The 15,631-nt window shown below is 43.6% G+C and overlaps 1 protein-coding gene across 1 annotated transcript in view; it reads right to left on the bottom strand.

Moving 5' to 3' along the window:
- Nucleotides 1-15,631, bottom strand: part of cdh7a (cadherin 7a) — a 136,286-nt gene that overhangs the window by 25,797 nt on the left and 94,858 nt on the right. Inside the window, exons 7-8 of the mRNA XM_008280929.1 lie at nt 15,290-15,426; nt 10,048-10,169 (exon numbers count right to left, since the gene is read on the bottom strand). Of these exons, the coding sequence (XP_008279151.1) occupies nt 10,048-10,169; nt 15,290-15,426 (259 nt within the window). The remainder of the gene's footprint in view (nt 1-10,047; nt 10,170-15,289; nt 15,427-15,631) is intronic.

The following is a 15,631-nucleotide window of genomic DNA, read 5'->3' as shown; positions in this document are numbered from 1 at the left end:
AGTCTAATAATAGCCAAAGCATCACGACGAGGCTTCACTTCAATATACGGATCCATACAGCGCATGATAAGCAAACATCACCTTAAATATAGCCGAGCTGCTGATCAAACCAGCAGAGCTTCTAAACTGAAATCAGAAGTGAGTATCAAAAGAAGTATGAGAAGTCAGTCTTAAGTCTTGGGAACTTATTCTTTCATCAAGTATTTGTGGTGATTATGGTCTCTGTTGTATTTTGTGCACTCTCCAGTTGGTGTCTGTGTTGTGGGTACTCTGTGGAGAGGATGGCCGGCAGAGAGCTCGTCACCCATTTCCCATCAGCCACTGGTCAAACCCTGCCTTCATGTGTGCTCCAGTGCCAGATGATCGTTCAGCCCCTCGTGGTATCGTTGACAATTCTACTAGTCTTGAGTCACTCTCGTGTTTTTCAGTCTTGTGACTTCGCTAACCTCGTCGTCTCTTTTGCCCGTTCCAGCACTGCCTCCACCGGCTCACCAGCTAGTCCCTGTCCAATCAGCACGGAGAACCCCACCAGCACCAACCAGCAAGATTCACTGCACCAACCCCCCGCACCTCTACAGGAAATCCCTGTCACCACTTCCGCCTCACAGCCCCCGGAGCACCTGCACCTTGGAGTGGACCCCGTCTGGCACCTCATCCCCTGACGAACTGGTTTCCCCACCACGGACCTTCACTCCCCGGTTCCCCAGGAATTCCCCTTTACCCCTGACCCTATCAATAAATATTCTTTTAACCTTCTCCGCCGCCTCCATCTGCATTTTTATTTTTATTTCCTGATCCAAGCAGAAAACAAAGACTCTTCATTTAAGACTGACGCATGAGAAATTTGAGTGTCTTCTAAAATAGCATAAAGCATCAAAAAAATGTCAAGAAATTTTCATGTGTTTCTGTTTTTATATTCTCCACACTAACACTTTGCACCGCTATCAAAATTTCCCAAGCGATGTCCAACTTCTTGGTGCGAGCTTCAGCTTCTGCCTTTAATCTGAAGCCAAATTCTTGGTCTGGATTTTTTTTATTTATTTATTTATTTCTTTGATTGAAGACTTTACTCTTTGGAGTCTAGTTATTTGGATTTCCCCAGACGTCGAACCACCTGGATGATTGAGCTGAACCTTCACAGGCCGAATCCCGACTGCTCGCTCGGCGCTCGCCGTAATTCCACAAATAACACCCTGCCAGCTAAAAAACGCTCTCGCCGGTTTTCGAGGTTCAAACGATCGAGATTTAATCCTCCCAAAACACGCCTGAAGTATGCTAGTGAACTACAATGACCGTAATTCAGTGCAACCTGCGACACAAAGCCGCAGCGCTTCCTTTGAGCCGACTCTGACTCGGAGAGACAGTGTGGAAACGTGGCCTCTGTAATGAGGGAAGTAATGTCAGCTAATGTAGCGTGGCTAGACCCACAGAGTTTTGTGTGTGTGTGTGTGTTTAAACGAAATAAATAAATAAATAAAAAGAATCCCAGCGATAACGAGCTCGATTCACACTTTCCCCTCTTTGACACCGGCAAAGTAAACACTGCAGTGCATTTTTAAAAATCCACTCCTTCAGCTCGAGCCTTGTTATAAGTGCTACACTGTCTTAAAAAGTGTAATCATAAGATTGCGATTGGGATACGACCGGCTCGGCGGCGCGCTAAGAGTCTTTCATTTAAGCCACCTAAAGCCCCGTTGGCAGATGAGTCATACAATAAGATCAAGCGAGCCACTTCAAAGTCGAACTAAGAGTATAAATAAGCATTGCATCAAATAGGTGGCACCGGTTGCCATGGCGATATGACAGCTGTCAACAGGGGTTAACGAAGGAATCGGTGGGCCTGCCTGTGTTTTTTTTTTTTTTTTTTTTTCACACCCCTCGCCGCGCTGCTCCGCCACGGCTTCCTATGACATCAACGCTCTAAACATCACCCACATGTGACACCCGTAACTTTGTTCGCAGATCAGCGGCACCCACTCAGACATCTGTCGCCACACACATGTATAAATCAATATGCACCCTTCATAAAACAAAAAAAAAAATAAACATCTTTATTTCTTCCCGAGGCCGGTTTCCTCATCTTTTCTTTCTGCCTCTCCACCTGGATCATCTTGTCAGGAGTTCGTTGGCGCGATCCCGACGAGCCCAAACCGCCGAGGCTCAAGTCGTCTCCTGGTGAGATCTGAGATTAAATTTATTTTTTTTTAGCTTCGTCTTTTTATAGAACAGACAGTACGCCTGCCACGCACTAATGTTTTCCCCCTTGTGCCTTGACATGTGTGTTTTCATCTCCCACCTTGATGCAACACCTATAATAAACTGATAATTCGGATGACGACGCGGAGGTGCCAAGACGTTCTTTTGGTGACTGGCTGAGTGGCACATGGGTTCAGAGGAAGAATCGACCGCTGCCTTCCCCTTCCCCAATATCACGTATGTAACTGTATGAGTTTCCAGCCCCCCTTGGCGATATCGGCAGGAAAAATAATATCGCGCGGCCACAAGTTAGCAATGCATCCCTAACAGCTGGCCGTGAGTTAGTGGAGTGTGGCCGCGAATTAATAAAGCCTGATAACAGCAGTGTGGCCGCGTCTTAATAACGCACGGCCGCAAGATATGGAATCTGCTGTTTATTGACGACGCCGGACGAGCTCCGCGGGGCTTTTTTATCGCGCATGGAGCGTGGATGAATTTAAATTAATTTTATTTTAATCTCGGGATGGAGTGCGAGAGCCATGGACTGTTCGCTGAGTTGTGACAGAGACTCGGAGATCGATAAACCGACAGAAAAAAACAGGTGGTTTCTTGCTTTTCTGTGTAGTAAAATGAACTTTCCCTGCTAATTCCATCGCAGTTATCCCCAGACAGAAGGGGAGCGACGGGGAAGTGAAGGGAGCTGATTGTACTTGCCTCCCCCTGCTGATTTTGACGGATTACTGTGAACGCGCTGATTATTAAAAGTAAATAAATGATGATTTGATGAGAGTTGGGTTGGTTTTGCTTAGTTTCAACAGCTAGCACTGAGGTGTTGTGGATTTTTTTCTTTTGTTTAATTTGTTTGTGACTTTTTCTCTCTCCTGACATGTTGTTTCCGCACCCGAGCAGTGTCACAGGAACCTCCTGGTTTACAAATTAAACACGGGGTACAACAAGTGTCAAACTGAACCTCCTTTTAGAAGCTGCATATACGGAGCAAAGAGAAAAGAAAGTTTTAACCTCTCTTGGCGGTTTTCCCCTTTTATTGCTATTTAACATTGAATTATAGTCAATTTACTTTACTTTTTGCTCAAGAATTTACAAAACAAAGACTCATTCATGCCTAAGTGATTACATAACCCTATTCACTGAGGGTTTTTCTATCTTATTATGTGTTTTTAAAGCCGGTAGAACTGATTCTCCAATGACTGAACCTCCAGATCCAGCTGTCTTTATACTAGAACCACTTGAGACACATTCACTGCACTCAGATTATCTCCGTTTCACTAACTGTGTGACTTCTAGCACCAATTTAAAGGTGGTAAACACTCATGCAATGGCTTGTTTTATTAATTTATTATATCCATCCATCCATTATCTATACACCGCTTAATCCTCACGAGGGTCGCGGGGGGCTGGAGTCTATCCCAGCTGACTTAGGATGAAGGCAGGGGACACCCTGGACAGGTCACCAGTCTATCACAAGCCTACACTTAGAGACAGACAACCAAGCACACTCACATTCACACCTACAGACAATTCAGAATCACCAATTAACCTCAACATGTTTTTGGACCTTGTGGGGGGAAGCCGGAGAACCCGGAGAGAACCCACGCTGCACGGGGAGAACATGCAAACTCCATGCAGAAAGATTCCGGTGTCCCCACCGGGACGCGAACCGGCAACCTTCTTGCTGTGAGGCAACATTGCTACCAACTGCGCCACCCTATATAATTTATTATATATTTTTAATAACTAGGGCGGCTGTGGCTCAGGTGGTAGAGCGGTTGTCCTCTGATCGTAAGGCTGGCGGTTCGATCCCCGCCCCCTCCACAGTCGAAGCGTCCTTGGGCAAGACACTGAACCTGAAGTTGCTCCAAATGGCACCTTGCATGGCAGCTCTGTCGCCATTGGTGTGTGAATGGTTGAATGAGAAAACATTGTAACGTGCTTTGAGTGCTGCTACGGTAGAAAAGCGCTAAATAAGTGCAGAACATTTACCATTTAACTGACATTACTATGTAGAAACCAGTTTTCACTTTGACAGGAAAGAGTCTTTGTTTGTCTACATTTTGGTCAAATTAAATGGACCAGTATTTCATGTTGGAAAGCGATAAAAGGGGGAACGGGGATGAATTTTTTTTTTTATATTCACTGTTTCATGTGATGAAGTAAAAACCGCCTGAAAACAACAGTCTACTCAATGCAACAACATGAACAGCTTTCTCACGCCGTTTGATCTCGTATTGAAAGTTATGATTAAACTTAATATCTCTTTCCCACGCCTTACTAACTCCTGTCCACGGGTTATTGAACTTTATTAACTCGTGGTCGCGCAGTCCAAACTTGATGCTGTAATATTTTGGCACCAATGGCACCGGGGGCCTGTAAAAGAAACTTCTTTGTCTCTCTTTGGTTCTCATTTATTTGCATGCCGATGATCTGTTAAAGTTCTGCTGATGATCAGTTGCTTAGATGTTTGGTCGTTTTCAGAGGAACTAAACTCTTGAGCTCAGAGTCACAAGTTGCTGCTTTCAGTAACGTGAGACGCAAATAAAGATCTTGGGTCCTGTCAGTGGGCTGCAAGGTGGAGCGGTGGTTAGCAACGTTGCCTCGCAGCAAGAAGGTCGCCGATTCGCGTCCCGGTGAGGACACTCAGGATCTTTGTTTGCATGTTCTCCCCGTCTCCAGGTTCTCCAGCTTCCTCCCACAAGGTCCAAAAACATGTTGAGGTTAATTGGTGATTCTAAATTGTCCGTAGGTGTGAATGTGAGTCAGCTGGGATAGACTCCAACCCCCAGTGACCCTAGTGAGGATTAAGTGATGTATAGATGATGGATGGATGGGTCCTATCAGGGTTGGAGGTTCAGTCTACTGTCCGCAGTCAACTTATTACATGTAGGCGAGACGACAGGCGATCGAGATGCTTTTGTCTCGTCTTTGAAAAGCAGTTCTGTCTGACGAATGTTTACATCGTGTAGAAAACCGTACGAGTTTTACAAAGAGTTTGTGTTCATTATCATGTTATAAATAAGCAATGGCAATGATCTGCTTTTACTCTCCATATTGTACATAATATCAAATTTACCAACAATCCAGCAGCGCATTTGTGTTTAAGGATGATTGGGTTTTTCTCCCCGACATATATTTGGGAGCTTAGCGTCATTTCCACAACAGGCCTCGATTATCTGTACATGAATGGATTATGAGAGTTCCAGAAAGATAAGAGAATTGGATCATCTGAGGCCAAGCAGCGCCAAAATATATTTACATTTCTGTGTAGCGAAACTCTTATGACTATTAAGGAGATAATCTAACATACATTTTATAGTGCACATAATGGAAACGAGAAGTGCTGCTGCCATAGAGTAACTCAGTTCAGTGTGGGCTGCAAATTGGGCCCTATATTTCCATATTTTTATTTTAACACCACTAGAAGCGTGTCATCAATTCCTGCGTGCAACCTATCAGATTTGACTGACTCGCGACTTGGACGCAAATTAGCAGCAATCAGGGTTTTGCACCTCGATCCGGCTCAGCCATCAGCACCTCCACTGTTTAACGAAGGAGTCAAACGATAACAAGCAGCGCTAAAACCAGCTGCTTTTAGAGGGTGTCGCTGTCTCTTGCGAGGCTCTTCCTCCGTTCACGACTCCCCGACGTTCACGAATCCCCCCTGGGAGATGCCACCGGAGTGCAGGGAGCAGATTGGGGGGGGGCAGCAGAATGCCAAGTCCACTCATGTATGTAATGGTTACACTGAAGTGATTGTACGACATGACCCCCCCGTCGTTCCCTCTCCACACTATCCCCACTGCCCCTGCCCCTTCCACCCCTTCATAATATCAATTAATATTATGGCAGAAGACAGACGCACCGATGATCCGTAACAAGTGGCATCTCTGGAGAGAGCCAGTGCCACGAGACGGCCTTAATTAGGCCTGAAAAATGGCAGGTTATTCCATCCCGGCTCTCCCTGTTAATCTGTGCTATAGAGCCACAGAGTCGACCCCGGCCCCAACTGGCAAATGTTATTATTTCATCTTTGTCGCAGCTGTGAATAAGCCGATGGGCGTGACAGCCAGTGGGCGGCCTAAGATTTTTTTAACAAAGCTTTACAGGAAAGCAGGCGCAGTCGGTGCAGCCAACTGTTCGCTGCTACAGCCGGACATACAGTACACAACAGGAGCATTTTAATTAATTAGGAATCAGGGCGGCGGTGGAGCGAGTATCTGACAGGTTATGAGTCCACCCCGTCTGTCTGGTAACAGACAGCCGACACCTAGTTGGAATTCAAACTGCGTTTTCGCATTCAAATGTCAAACTCTCTCCTTCCCTTTGCTCTGTATGTGTTTTTTGGGTGTAAATTTCATCATGAAATTTCCATTTTGCCTGCCTTCATTATTCAGTCTGAAGGTGCAATCCCACTGGTACACTTCAGTGTTGCCCAACAGAAGGCTATGTTTGAATAGGATCGAGTAGAAATTGGAATTAGAGACAAATATAAAATGAAAACAAGCACTTCTTGTCTGTGGCGGTCGTTCGGTCTAACAATAGGACGAGGATGAAAGGCATGTCGCTCATCCAGATTCATAGAATGTGGAACACGTGAGGTGAAATGTAAGGAACCTCGTGGTAAACTAGTTCACAAGCGGTTGAACCACGACCACAAAAACCAAAACACAACTGATATGAAAGTTCTCACATCATATGTTGAACTCTGTGTTACATATTCGTATGAGAGTTTCACAAGTATAAGGATTCACACGCAGAAACAGTTCTATGTACATGTACAACTCATTTGAAAACCTAATGTGGACGCATGTATTGTTTTTAGACATGAGAGAATATATATATGTGTGGGCACAAAATCATATTATACAGCTGAAAGGCAAAGTTCACTTCTGTGCTCTCTTTTGTATCTTAACATGTCGTGGAAATCAAAAGGCTGTTTGAAATGTCAGCTCGAGTACCAAATGCATATTCCAGTTTTGCACCTAGTAGCTCTCACTGACTTTCTAATGATTTTTTTTTTTCTTAGGTAACAACATGTCACAGCTCTGCATGACACGGACATTCATTTCTTTTCTTGATTTTTCACAGGCGAAAACAAGATTTTATGCAAAACAAGAGTTTCATGTAGTTATCTTTTCAAATATGACGACTTTCTGTGTACACAAATGTCTGTTTTAGACATTTCACATGTGACAGAATAAACATATTAGAGAAAATGTGGGTTTTTTTGGTTCTTCATTGTCACTAAAAGTCAAAAATGTCGGTGAAATGATGATAAAATGGAATCCAGACTCCTTTAAACTTGTATTTTGCAAACCGATTTCCTTCTTCATGTGTTTTGTAAATTATGGATCGTTCAGTTATCAGCTAAAACATCGGACAATAATATAATTTTTTGCAATATTACTCCTTATTGGTTTGTGTGGTATTAGTTTCCGTATCAGGTGTCACATTTAATTTAGGTGTAATATTTCAGTGTCATGTCTACTATTTCATTTTCATTTGTGACTTTTTGATCACATGTGCAATATTTCACTTTACTTTCAGTTTCATTATCACGTGTAATATTACTTATTACTATGGTATAACTGCCTATTCTAGCCTTATTTTAGCTTACGTTTTCTATTCCAGTAATGTATGATATTTATATTTTATTGCTTTGTACTTTTAGGCGCTACTTTTCTTATGTTGCATCATTGTTCAAGATCTGGCCCAGGTCTTTCCTTCGGGATTAATACAGTTGTACCTTATCTTATCTCATCTCATCTCATCTCATCTCATCTCATCTCATCTCATCTCATCTCATCTCATCTCATCTCTGGCCTTTACAGGTGATAAAAGCCAACTCGCCATCTAGCTAGCCAACCCAACAACTACCTACAAGCCTTTGGCTAAAACGAGGAAGCACGCGTCCACTTTCATCACCTCAATCATTCAGAAAGTCCTTGAAACATTTCATGGTAGTTGAGTGAAAACAAAGGCTTTCCAACACACAACCATCACACGTTCACGCTAGTTTATATGTCGGGAGTGTCTCGACTATTAAACCGGCTCCCAGCTATGGCGGCTCATTTCGACTACACCGCTTTAAGACAACACGGGCGGAATTTGAATGTGGACGGACGGACAAATGGAGGGAGGACAGAGGCCTCCGTCACCAGCAGCACCTCGCCTTTTTTTTTTATTTTACAGCAGAGCAGCTCGGAGCAACACCTCGGGGGGACCTCGCAGCTCTGCTATCACTGGCATTGAGTAAGCAATCTGTCTGCTTCAGCTGAGTAATTACAGATCTGCTGCACCTTTTCCTGCTGATGATGCTGTCATGGGCAATGGCTGTTGCTATGTCCTGCAGGCCGGTATGATTGTTGGGGAATGACTTTGTTTCGAGTCTCCGCGCCATAATTTATCAGGCGCTGGTGGGAAGAAGTGTACAAATTATTATCTGCTGAATTTGAAAGTTGAAGTATTGATAGATAGTTGGCTTGTGTTTGCTCTAAATTTAATATCGGGGAGCAACAACAGTCGTCTGAGGATAAGTGGCGGGATCATTAACCAAAAATAGACATTCGGGCTCCAGTAGAATGCATTCTTCAATAATGATGGCAACTAATATAGAGGTAGTGTTCACTCTAGCAAACACTATGCCCTGAGGATGAAATATGACAAATTACATTTAAATTCACTAATATCCTAAAATACCTCCAGCTATCCTGAATCGTCTGCGTTGAAACTCGCTGGGTTGGTTGTAGGTTTAAAAAAAAACAAATGAGACAAACATAAAAATACCTCAAAAAGTCAAAGCAGCAACAAATCCAGAATACCTGTAAGGCTTTGTGAGCTCATTGGGAAAAGAGCCACATTGCGGTCAAGCATCATGCACGCAGCGAAAAAAAGAAAAGAAAAAAGGCAACAAATACACACATGAAATATAGTCTCTCATTTTTGCAAATGAAATCATTTGCTATTTTTGTTCACCCTCCCATGAGCGCCGTGACAAACGGCTCCAAAATATGAATGCAAATAACATATTTAAAAGGGCCTAATAGCTATTTCCAATACAATGCATCATTCTGATCAATTGTACTTATTCAGGTCTACACGCCTCCTTTACCGTTCGCCTCTGATTGTATTTTCCAAATGCCAAGAGCAGACGAATCGCCGCCACAGACACACAAGTCATTTAGCAACAATGAGGCCAAATGCTAAACGCAGGGAAAATGCAATGCACGGGTACAGCCTCTTTCTTCCCCCCACCGCCGCCGCCACCGCCGCCTCCTCCTTCTCTTCCTGAACCAAATCTCCGAGCCCCTGAAATCCCCCTGGTTACCTTCACATGATATTGTGATGCATCGTCTGCCCCGCTGCCTTCCGCGGTGATCATCTAATTACATAGGGCTTCGGAACGGAAAGTCAAACCGCTGCAGAACACCACTCCATCCCAGCACGAGATATCGCATTAGGCTGTGATATTATTGTGGATTTGAGACCCCGGGCGGAGTCAAGCGCCGCCATTAATTTAGTCGGATTTGACAGTATGGAATGAGAGTAACATCTCTAATGAACGATAACACCTACAATACCTGCTATTAAATCTCACGGATGTGTCTCATACTAATGATGCCGTCTCCCCGGGATGACCTCGAGCCGTGAAGTGGATGTTGTATGTGGCGCGGCGGACTTGTTTTGAGGAGCAACGGGGAGTTTTAATGGCTTTGAGAGTCAGCACACTGTCTTTGAGAGTCAAACTTCCAAAGAAGATGCAGAGGGGAGAGGTAAAAAGGGGGGAAAAAAAAAAAGGGAAGCCGGACCAACCGCTGAGACGCTCCCGGGGCTTACCTGTCCTGGCATGGCATTTTCGCAGAGGAGAGTTTCATAGTCTATGGCAAACACGGGCGCGTTATCGTTTATGTCCTGCACTGTGATGAGAGCGATGCCTTTGCCAATTTCCATCGGATCCTCTGAAAAAGAGAGAAGAGAGAAGAGAGCCACAGATTTCAGCGAAAAAAAAAAACTTTCTTCCAAACACTTTCATTCTGCCTTAACTTCACGTTGATGCACTCGGCCAAATTATGGAATATTGATCTTTCTCATGTGTTTTAATTAATCACAAAGGAGTTGAAGGGAGGGGGGGAGGGGGGGAGGGGGGGAAAGGAAGAAAAAAAAAAGTGCTGCTGTAATGAAATATGCAGTGTGCTTCCAACAGCTGGCGTCCTTACCCGCTCTGCTGTGGATCAGCCAGAATGATTAGACTCGGCGCGGGGGTTTGTTGTTGTCGGGGAGGAAAAAGGCCGAATGTTTCACGTGTGGTTGTGGTGGTGGTGGTGGAGGGGGAGGGCTTCGCGCCTCCGTCTGCGTGACACACACTGATGGCTAAACTGGTGCGTGAGTGCAAGACGATGATTTAGCCTGGCGTCGCCACAATGCCGGCCAGAGATGACGCTCTGACATTCGGGGGCCGGCTGATTTGATGGCGATAAAAAGGACGCGCGGAGCCTCGGGCCACAGACTTGTTGTCATTGGCGTGGTCCGGGCAGAGCGGATGAAATGTGAGTGACTGCAGCTGAAATGCACAACATCCCTCAACCAAAAAATGCCCCCCCCCCCCCCTCCCCGCACCCTCTCCGGTTACAAGGAAGCCATTTACTATAAATACTGTCATAAGGCAGTGCAGGCCAGTGGATTTTCGTTGCCAGTCTTGTGAACTCGGAGATGTCTCGAGCTGAAAACAGCGCCCGAGTGTCACTCCGTGTCAGAAGCCAGTACCTCACGCAGGAGGGACTGTTGTGACATTTCATACGGCTATTATTATACGCAGCCTTCTCTTTGTTGCTATATCAGGCGAGCGCTCGCACTCGGGAATCAACCCGGTAGTGCATCTGTGCGCTTTTTAGATGTAAATAAAAACACATCTTTGAAGCAAAAAAAAGGGGTTTGGAAGTGAGGAAAAAAAATGTAATACCCCCCCTTTCTTTTTTTTTTTTTCATGAAAATGTGACTGCATAGGAAGTGCAAGGCTGGTTGTCTCTTTCAACCGTCTCGAGTGCTCAGCGCGCTGATGATTGCCGCCCATTGTGTTTGCGCGATGGCAGCAAAATGATAGGAATGCAAAAAAAAAAAAAAAAAAAAGGTGTTCATGTCCTTGGAGCCATTGACAGATGAACAAAAAAAAGGCACGCGGCACTTCTTCACATCGCATTAACATTGTTCACCCGTGGGTGAGATCGCCCGCCCTTAGTCAGCATCTCGTCCCCACGGCTCAGGGAGACGTGGAGGTCAAAACGACCGTCCTGCGTGTGAATTAACATTCCCCGACAGCCCTGCAACGAGCCCCGACAACTCCACGCTGCGTCGTCCACGGCGCGGGAGACTGTGGGACGTTATGAAGTGGATAACAGGACGGAGAGGCTCCACGGTTTCCGTGTACTCCGTCTTGGTGACACTAACAAGCTAACTGACAGTTTGCTAAGCCCCGGCGGCAGATTTTTTGAAACAATACAGAGTTTTCCAGGCTCAGAACGGGCCTTTGGGGGGTGACTACGCACACCATGACCAGTCTGGGTACAGTAATGAGTCTGTGTTACCTTATTTGACCGAAATCTATCTGTTTTCCTCTTGTTTCTGAGCAATAACGTCTATTATGTCCGAGGAAATGAAACTCCAGTTAGCTAATCTGATTTAAAAATAAGTGTATATACATGACAAATAGATTCATCAGTGGTCATTTTGGGCTGCACCAAAAACCCCCCTCTGCTGAAGAAACCCTGCAATAAGGCCTTCATTTCAAACGGAGGTAAATAAAAGCTGTCCATTTTTAAAATTACAGCTATCTGGAGTATATTTAATAGTTAGGTAGGTAAATAAACTACCATTAGTTCCACGAGTTAATTGAAAACAGGCTTGTTTTAAAACAATTATCTTGCAAAAGAGGTAATAAATATGTGCCTATATTGTGGTAAAAGGCACAACATTTATAGTTGGCAGATCCTGTTTGGGATGTGGAAATGCAGAAACATCGCTGTTCATTTTTGGAGCGTACATCATGCTGCCAACGGTTTTGATTTTCCTGGGAGATTTTGTGGGATGCATTTAGCAGCCTTTTTTTCTCTCTTTCTTTTAATCGAAAAAGATGCCATCAACCACATCACTCTTTTCCTTTGAGGAGAGTCCCTGATGTTTCTATCTGGGCTGAATGTGCTCATCGTGAAGGCTGCAGCACGTTTAGTCGACCAATCAGCAGCCAGGAAGAGGCGACAATGAGCGATAAATGAGCCCAGTGGACCAATCACGGGCTTTTCTCCAAACACAGTTTATTAGCGTGTGTGAATTGGAGTGAAATAACAGGTGAACAAAAGTGCTGCGAATGACGTTAATTAAGGTTTTGTACCTAAATGCAACACAACCTTCATTAATCATTCATTTTATTAGTAAAATAATCTATTCTACCTGCATAAAAAAGTCTTGGAAGTCAGAGGTATGTGTACTGTCACTGACATGATGACAGAACGGTGACATTTAGATTGACGTCATGTTTTCAAACTTGTGCTACTAAAAACATGTGACACACTGCATCGAGCTAACTGCTGTTGTTCTGGTAGATTAATCGTAGCAACTGGACTTGTTTGAGATCTTTGAAGACGTTCCACCTCTCATCCAAGAGGCTTCATCAGTTCTGACTGACTAGTTGGGAGATCCAGATACTTATAACCTAAGGAGCCATTAACACCTGAGTTTCAGTTTCAGTTGGGGGTTTGTTGCTCCTCACCCTCGTTATGTGAGTCGTTAGTGCTCCCCCTGCCACAAAGGGGTTCGTTAGGGTCTTTTGTGGCTAGATGTGAATGCGGTTTGGGGAGAAATCTAAGGATCTCACAGACAAACTGCTGTTGTGTAATTGAAACCAAACACTGAATCTGCAAAATCAGCCTCGCGGCCAACATCAGGATAGAAATTCCATCCAGATCTGTGAAATTAGGCAAAAAAATACACTTCATATAAAAGATGTGGAACTGTGTCTATAAAATGTCAGTCAGCAGAAAACTCTAGTATCCAATACTAATGACTGAAAACTGGAACTGACCAGTTATGAGGATCGAATGACTAATACAAGCTGGTAAAGTATTTATTAAAGGCCTAAAGCGCCCTGTTTTTATTTACTAACTAAGTCAAGGTTGTGTTTTGAAAAGGTTAGAATGAAATTTTGCCAGCTATGAGGTTGTGTTTATGTAATAACTAACAGATAATGAAATAAAATTCACAGAAACAGGTGACGTGCCTGGAAGTGAGACCCAAAGAGTGTAGAAATCAGTGTTGAGATGTGGATTTCCAACTCAAAATCAATGTCTTTGTTCTCGAATCTGCTTCAGTTTGCTGCATTTTGATGAAATCATAGTTAATATTACTTTGCTGTTTTAGTATTTCCAAAGTCTGATTCTAGAAGACGCTTGTATTTTATGAGTCGACTAAATGGTCCATGTGAAGATGTTTCTTTGCATTCATTCATTAGGGCTCGTATCACAGAGTGTGAAAAGGAAACATCTCGTCACCCTGACATGATCCTCTCTGGCTGGGTTCAGCTGGAGAAAGAGTTTGAAGGACTGCGTATATAAAAATGTAGTCTCAGGTTATGTTGGTTGAGGAGTGTTAAAGGTGGAAAAGGTGTTCATACGCAACACCTCAAATCACTTTAAATGGAAAGCAAACATTATTTCAGTCAGTTTTGTGAACGTTCATGGTTGTGCTTGAGATCAGGGTAAAGGAAGGAGGAGGGAGGGCAGGATGAAGGTAAATCTGACACATGTTTATAGTGTTCACACTGTATATACGCTCCATCCTGCGTTTCTACTGTATGTATCTCACAGCATTAACACTGTTTACACTATTGTTACTGTTCTTACTGTTTATGCTATTTATACTTGTCATACCACTATTTACCTCCACCTGTATTGTATATTGTGTCCACATCTGTTTATTCATATACTAGTGTGTTCATAGTGTTGTCACAATGTGTCTAAACAATTCATCTGTTTATACTGTGCATGCCATACTGTTAATAACATACCGTACTTCTGCACTTCTGATTCAATGCTAAACTGCACAGTCCTCTCTGTGCCACGACAATCAGGCTGCATCTAATCTAGTGTAACATAATGCTTCCTATTTACGTACGCTAATGTTAAATATAAGCAATATTTCTCCGAAATTGCAGACTCCACCTTTAAGTTTAATAAAGAGCTGCTAGCATTGATCTAAAATTCAACATTTAAATTCATTCCTCACACTTTTGCTTGTGTGTTTTTGCATTTGGAGCGACTACAACGCCAAACTTTTTCGATGGAGCCAATCACAAATTCTCTTTGGTTGATACGAGTCGCCATCAGGATGGAGGTAGAGGAGAACTTCATGTGGCCAGAGATCCTTCATTCCCTCCATTACAGCTCTGGTAAACAAATCTAGGTGGTACAAGGTGTGCATCAGTTGCTCACATGTGTAGCAGCAATATTTGTATTAGTTAGTTTAAATTCAGCGATGCCCTATTGTCACATTAGTCAGGCTATTCTCCATAATCATTAATAACATTGTAGGGTTGATATGTATTACAAGTAGTAAGTAAAGTAGTGTTTCATATCATTTTTGAAGCATCTAACCCTTAATATGTAAATAATTTATGTACAATCACATCATAAGTAACACTTTAATTTAATCTTGTAAGGTTTGTAATGCTAGTCATAATCTTTTTTCACTAGGGGGGTATTCTGGTACAGCAGCTGCTACATACAAAACAATCATTACTAATTATAAATTTGTCGTCCTGATTGTTGCAGTTGTGCAGCGCTTCACTGTTAAATATTTTCGGCCGTGGCTACATTCCTAAAAGAACAATAAACTAACTCCTACAGCCGGCCCGGTGAACTTCGACACGCAGAGGAAAAACCAAAGTTTGCGAGGTTTTCTGCGCTTCCATACGGCCGCCCGTCTGCGATTGGACAAACCGCCGCCCACTGGAGGGGTTTAGTGTACGGCCAACTCTGACCGCCGCGTCAGGTTTACCGCCAGTGTTTGCCGCGCAAGCGAGTAAACTTACTGCTCTCGATGGCAAAGATGGTGAGGTTGTGGACTGAGTTGGCTTCCCGGTCCAGAGGCTTGGCTGTGCTGATGACCCCACTCAGAGCATCCACATTAAAGAAGCGCTCCAAGTCCGTGTTCCTGTCAATGGAATATCTGGACGAAAATACACAAAAACACACACGAGGCACTTTTTTAAAAAATTGCTGTTGGATAGTGGTATTGATTTGACATTTCAGTGTTTCTTCTACTTGTAAGGAAAGATTATGATTATGGTTTTTTTCCCCCAACCAGCTGTGCAACAGTGAACTTTATAGCATAAGTTAAACAAAACCCTATAAAATTTTGATGAAAAAAAAAA

Source organism: Stegastes partitus, unplaced genomic scaffold, assembly GCF_000690725.1.
Source record: "Stegastes partitus isolate 25-593 unplaced genomic scaffold, Stegastes_partitus-1.0.2 Scaffold214, whole genome shotgun sequence".
NCBI lineage: Eukaryota > Metazoa > Chordata > Actinopteri > Pomacentridae > Stegastes > Stegastes partitus.
Note: the sequence above shows the minus strand (reverse complement) of the source record. Positions and strands in the feature narration are given on the sequence as shown.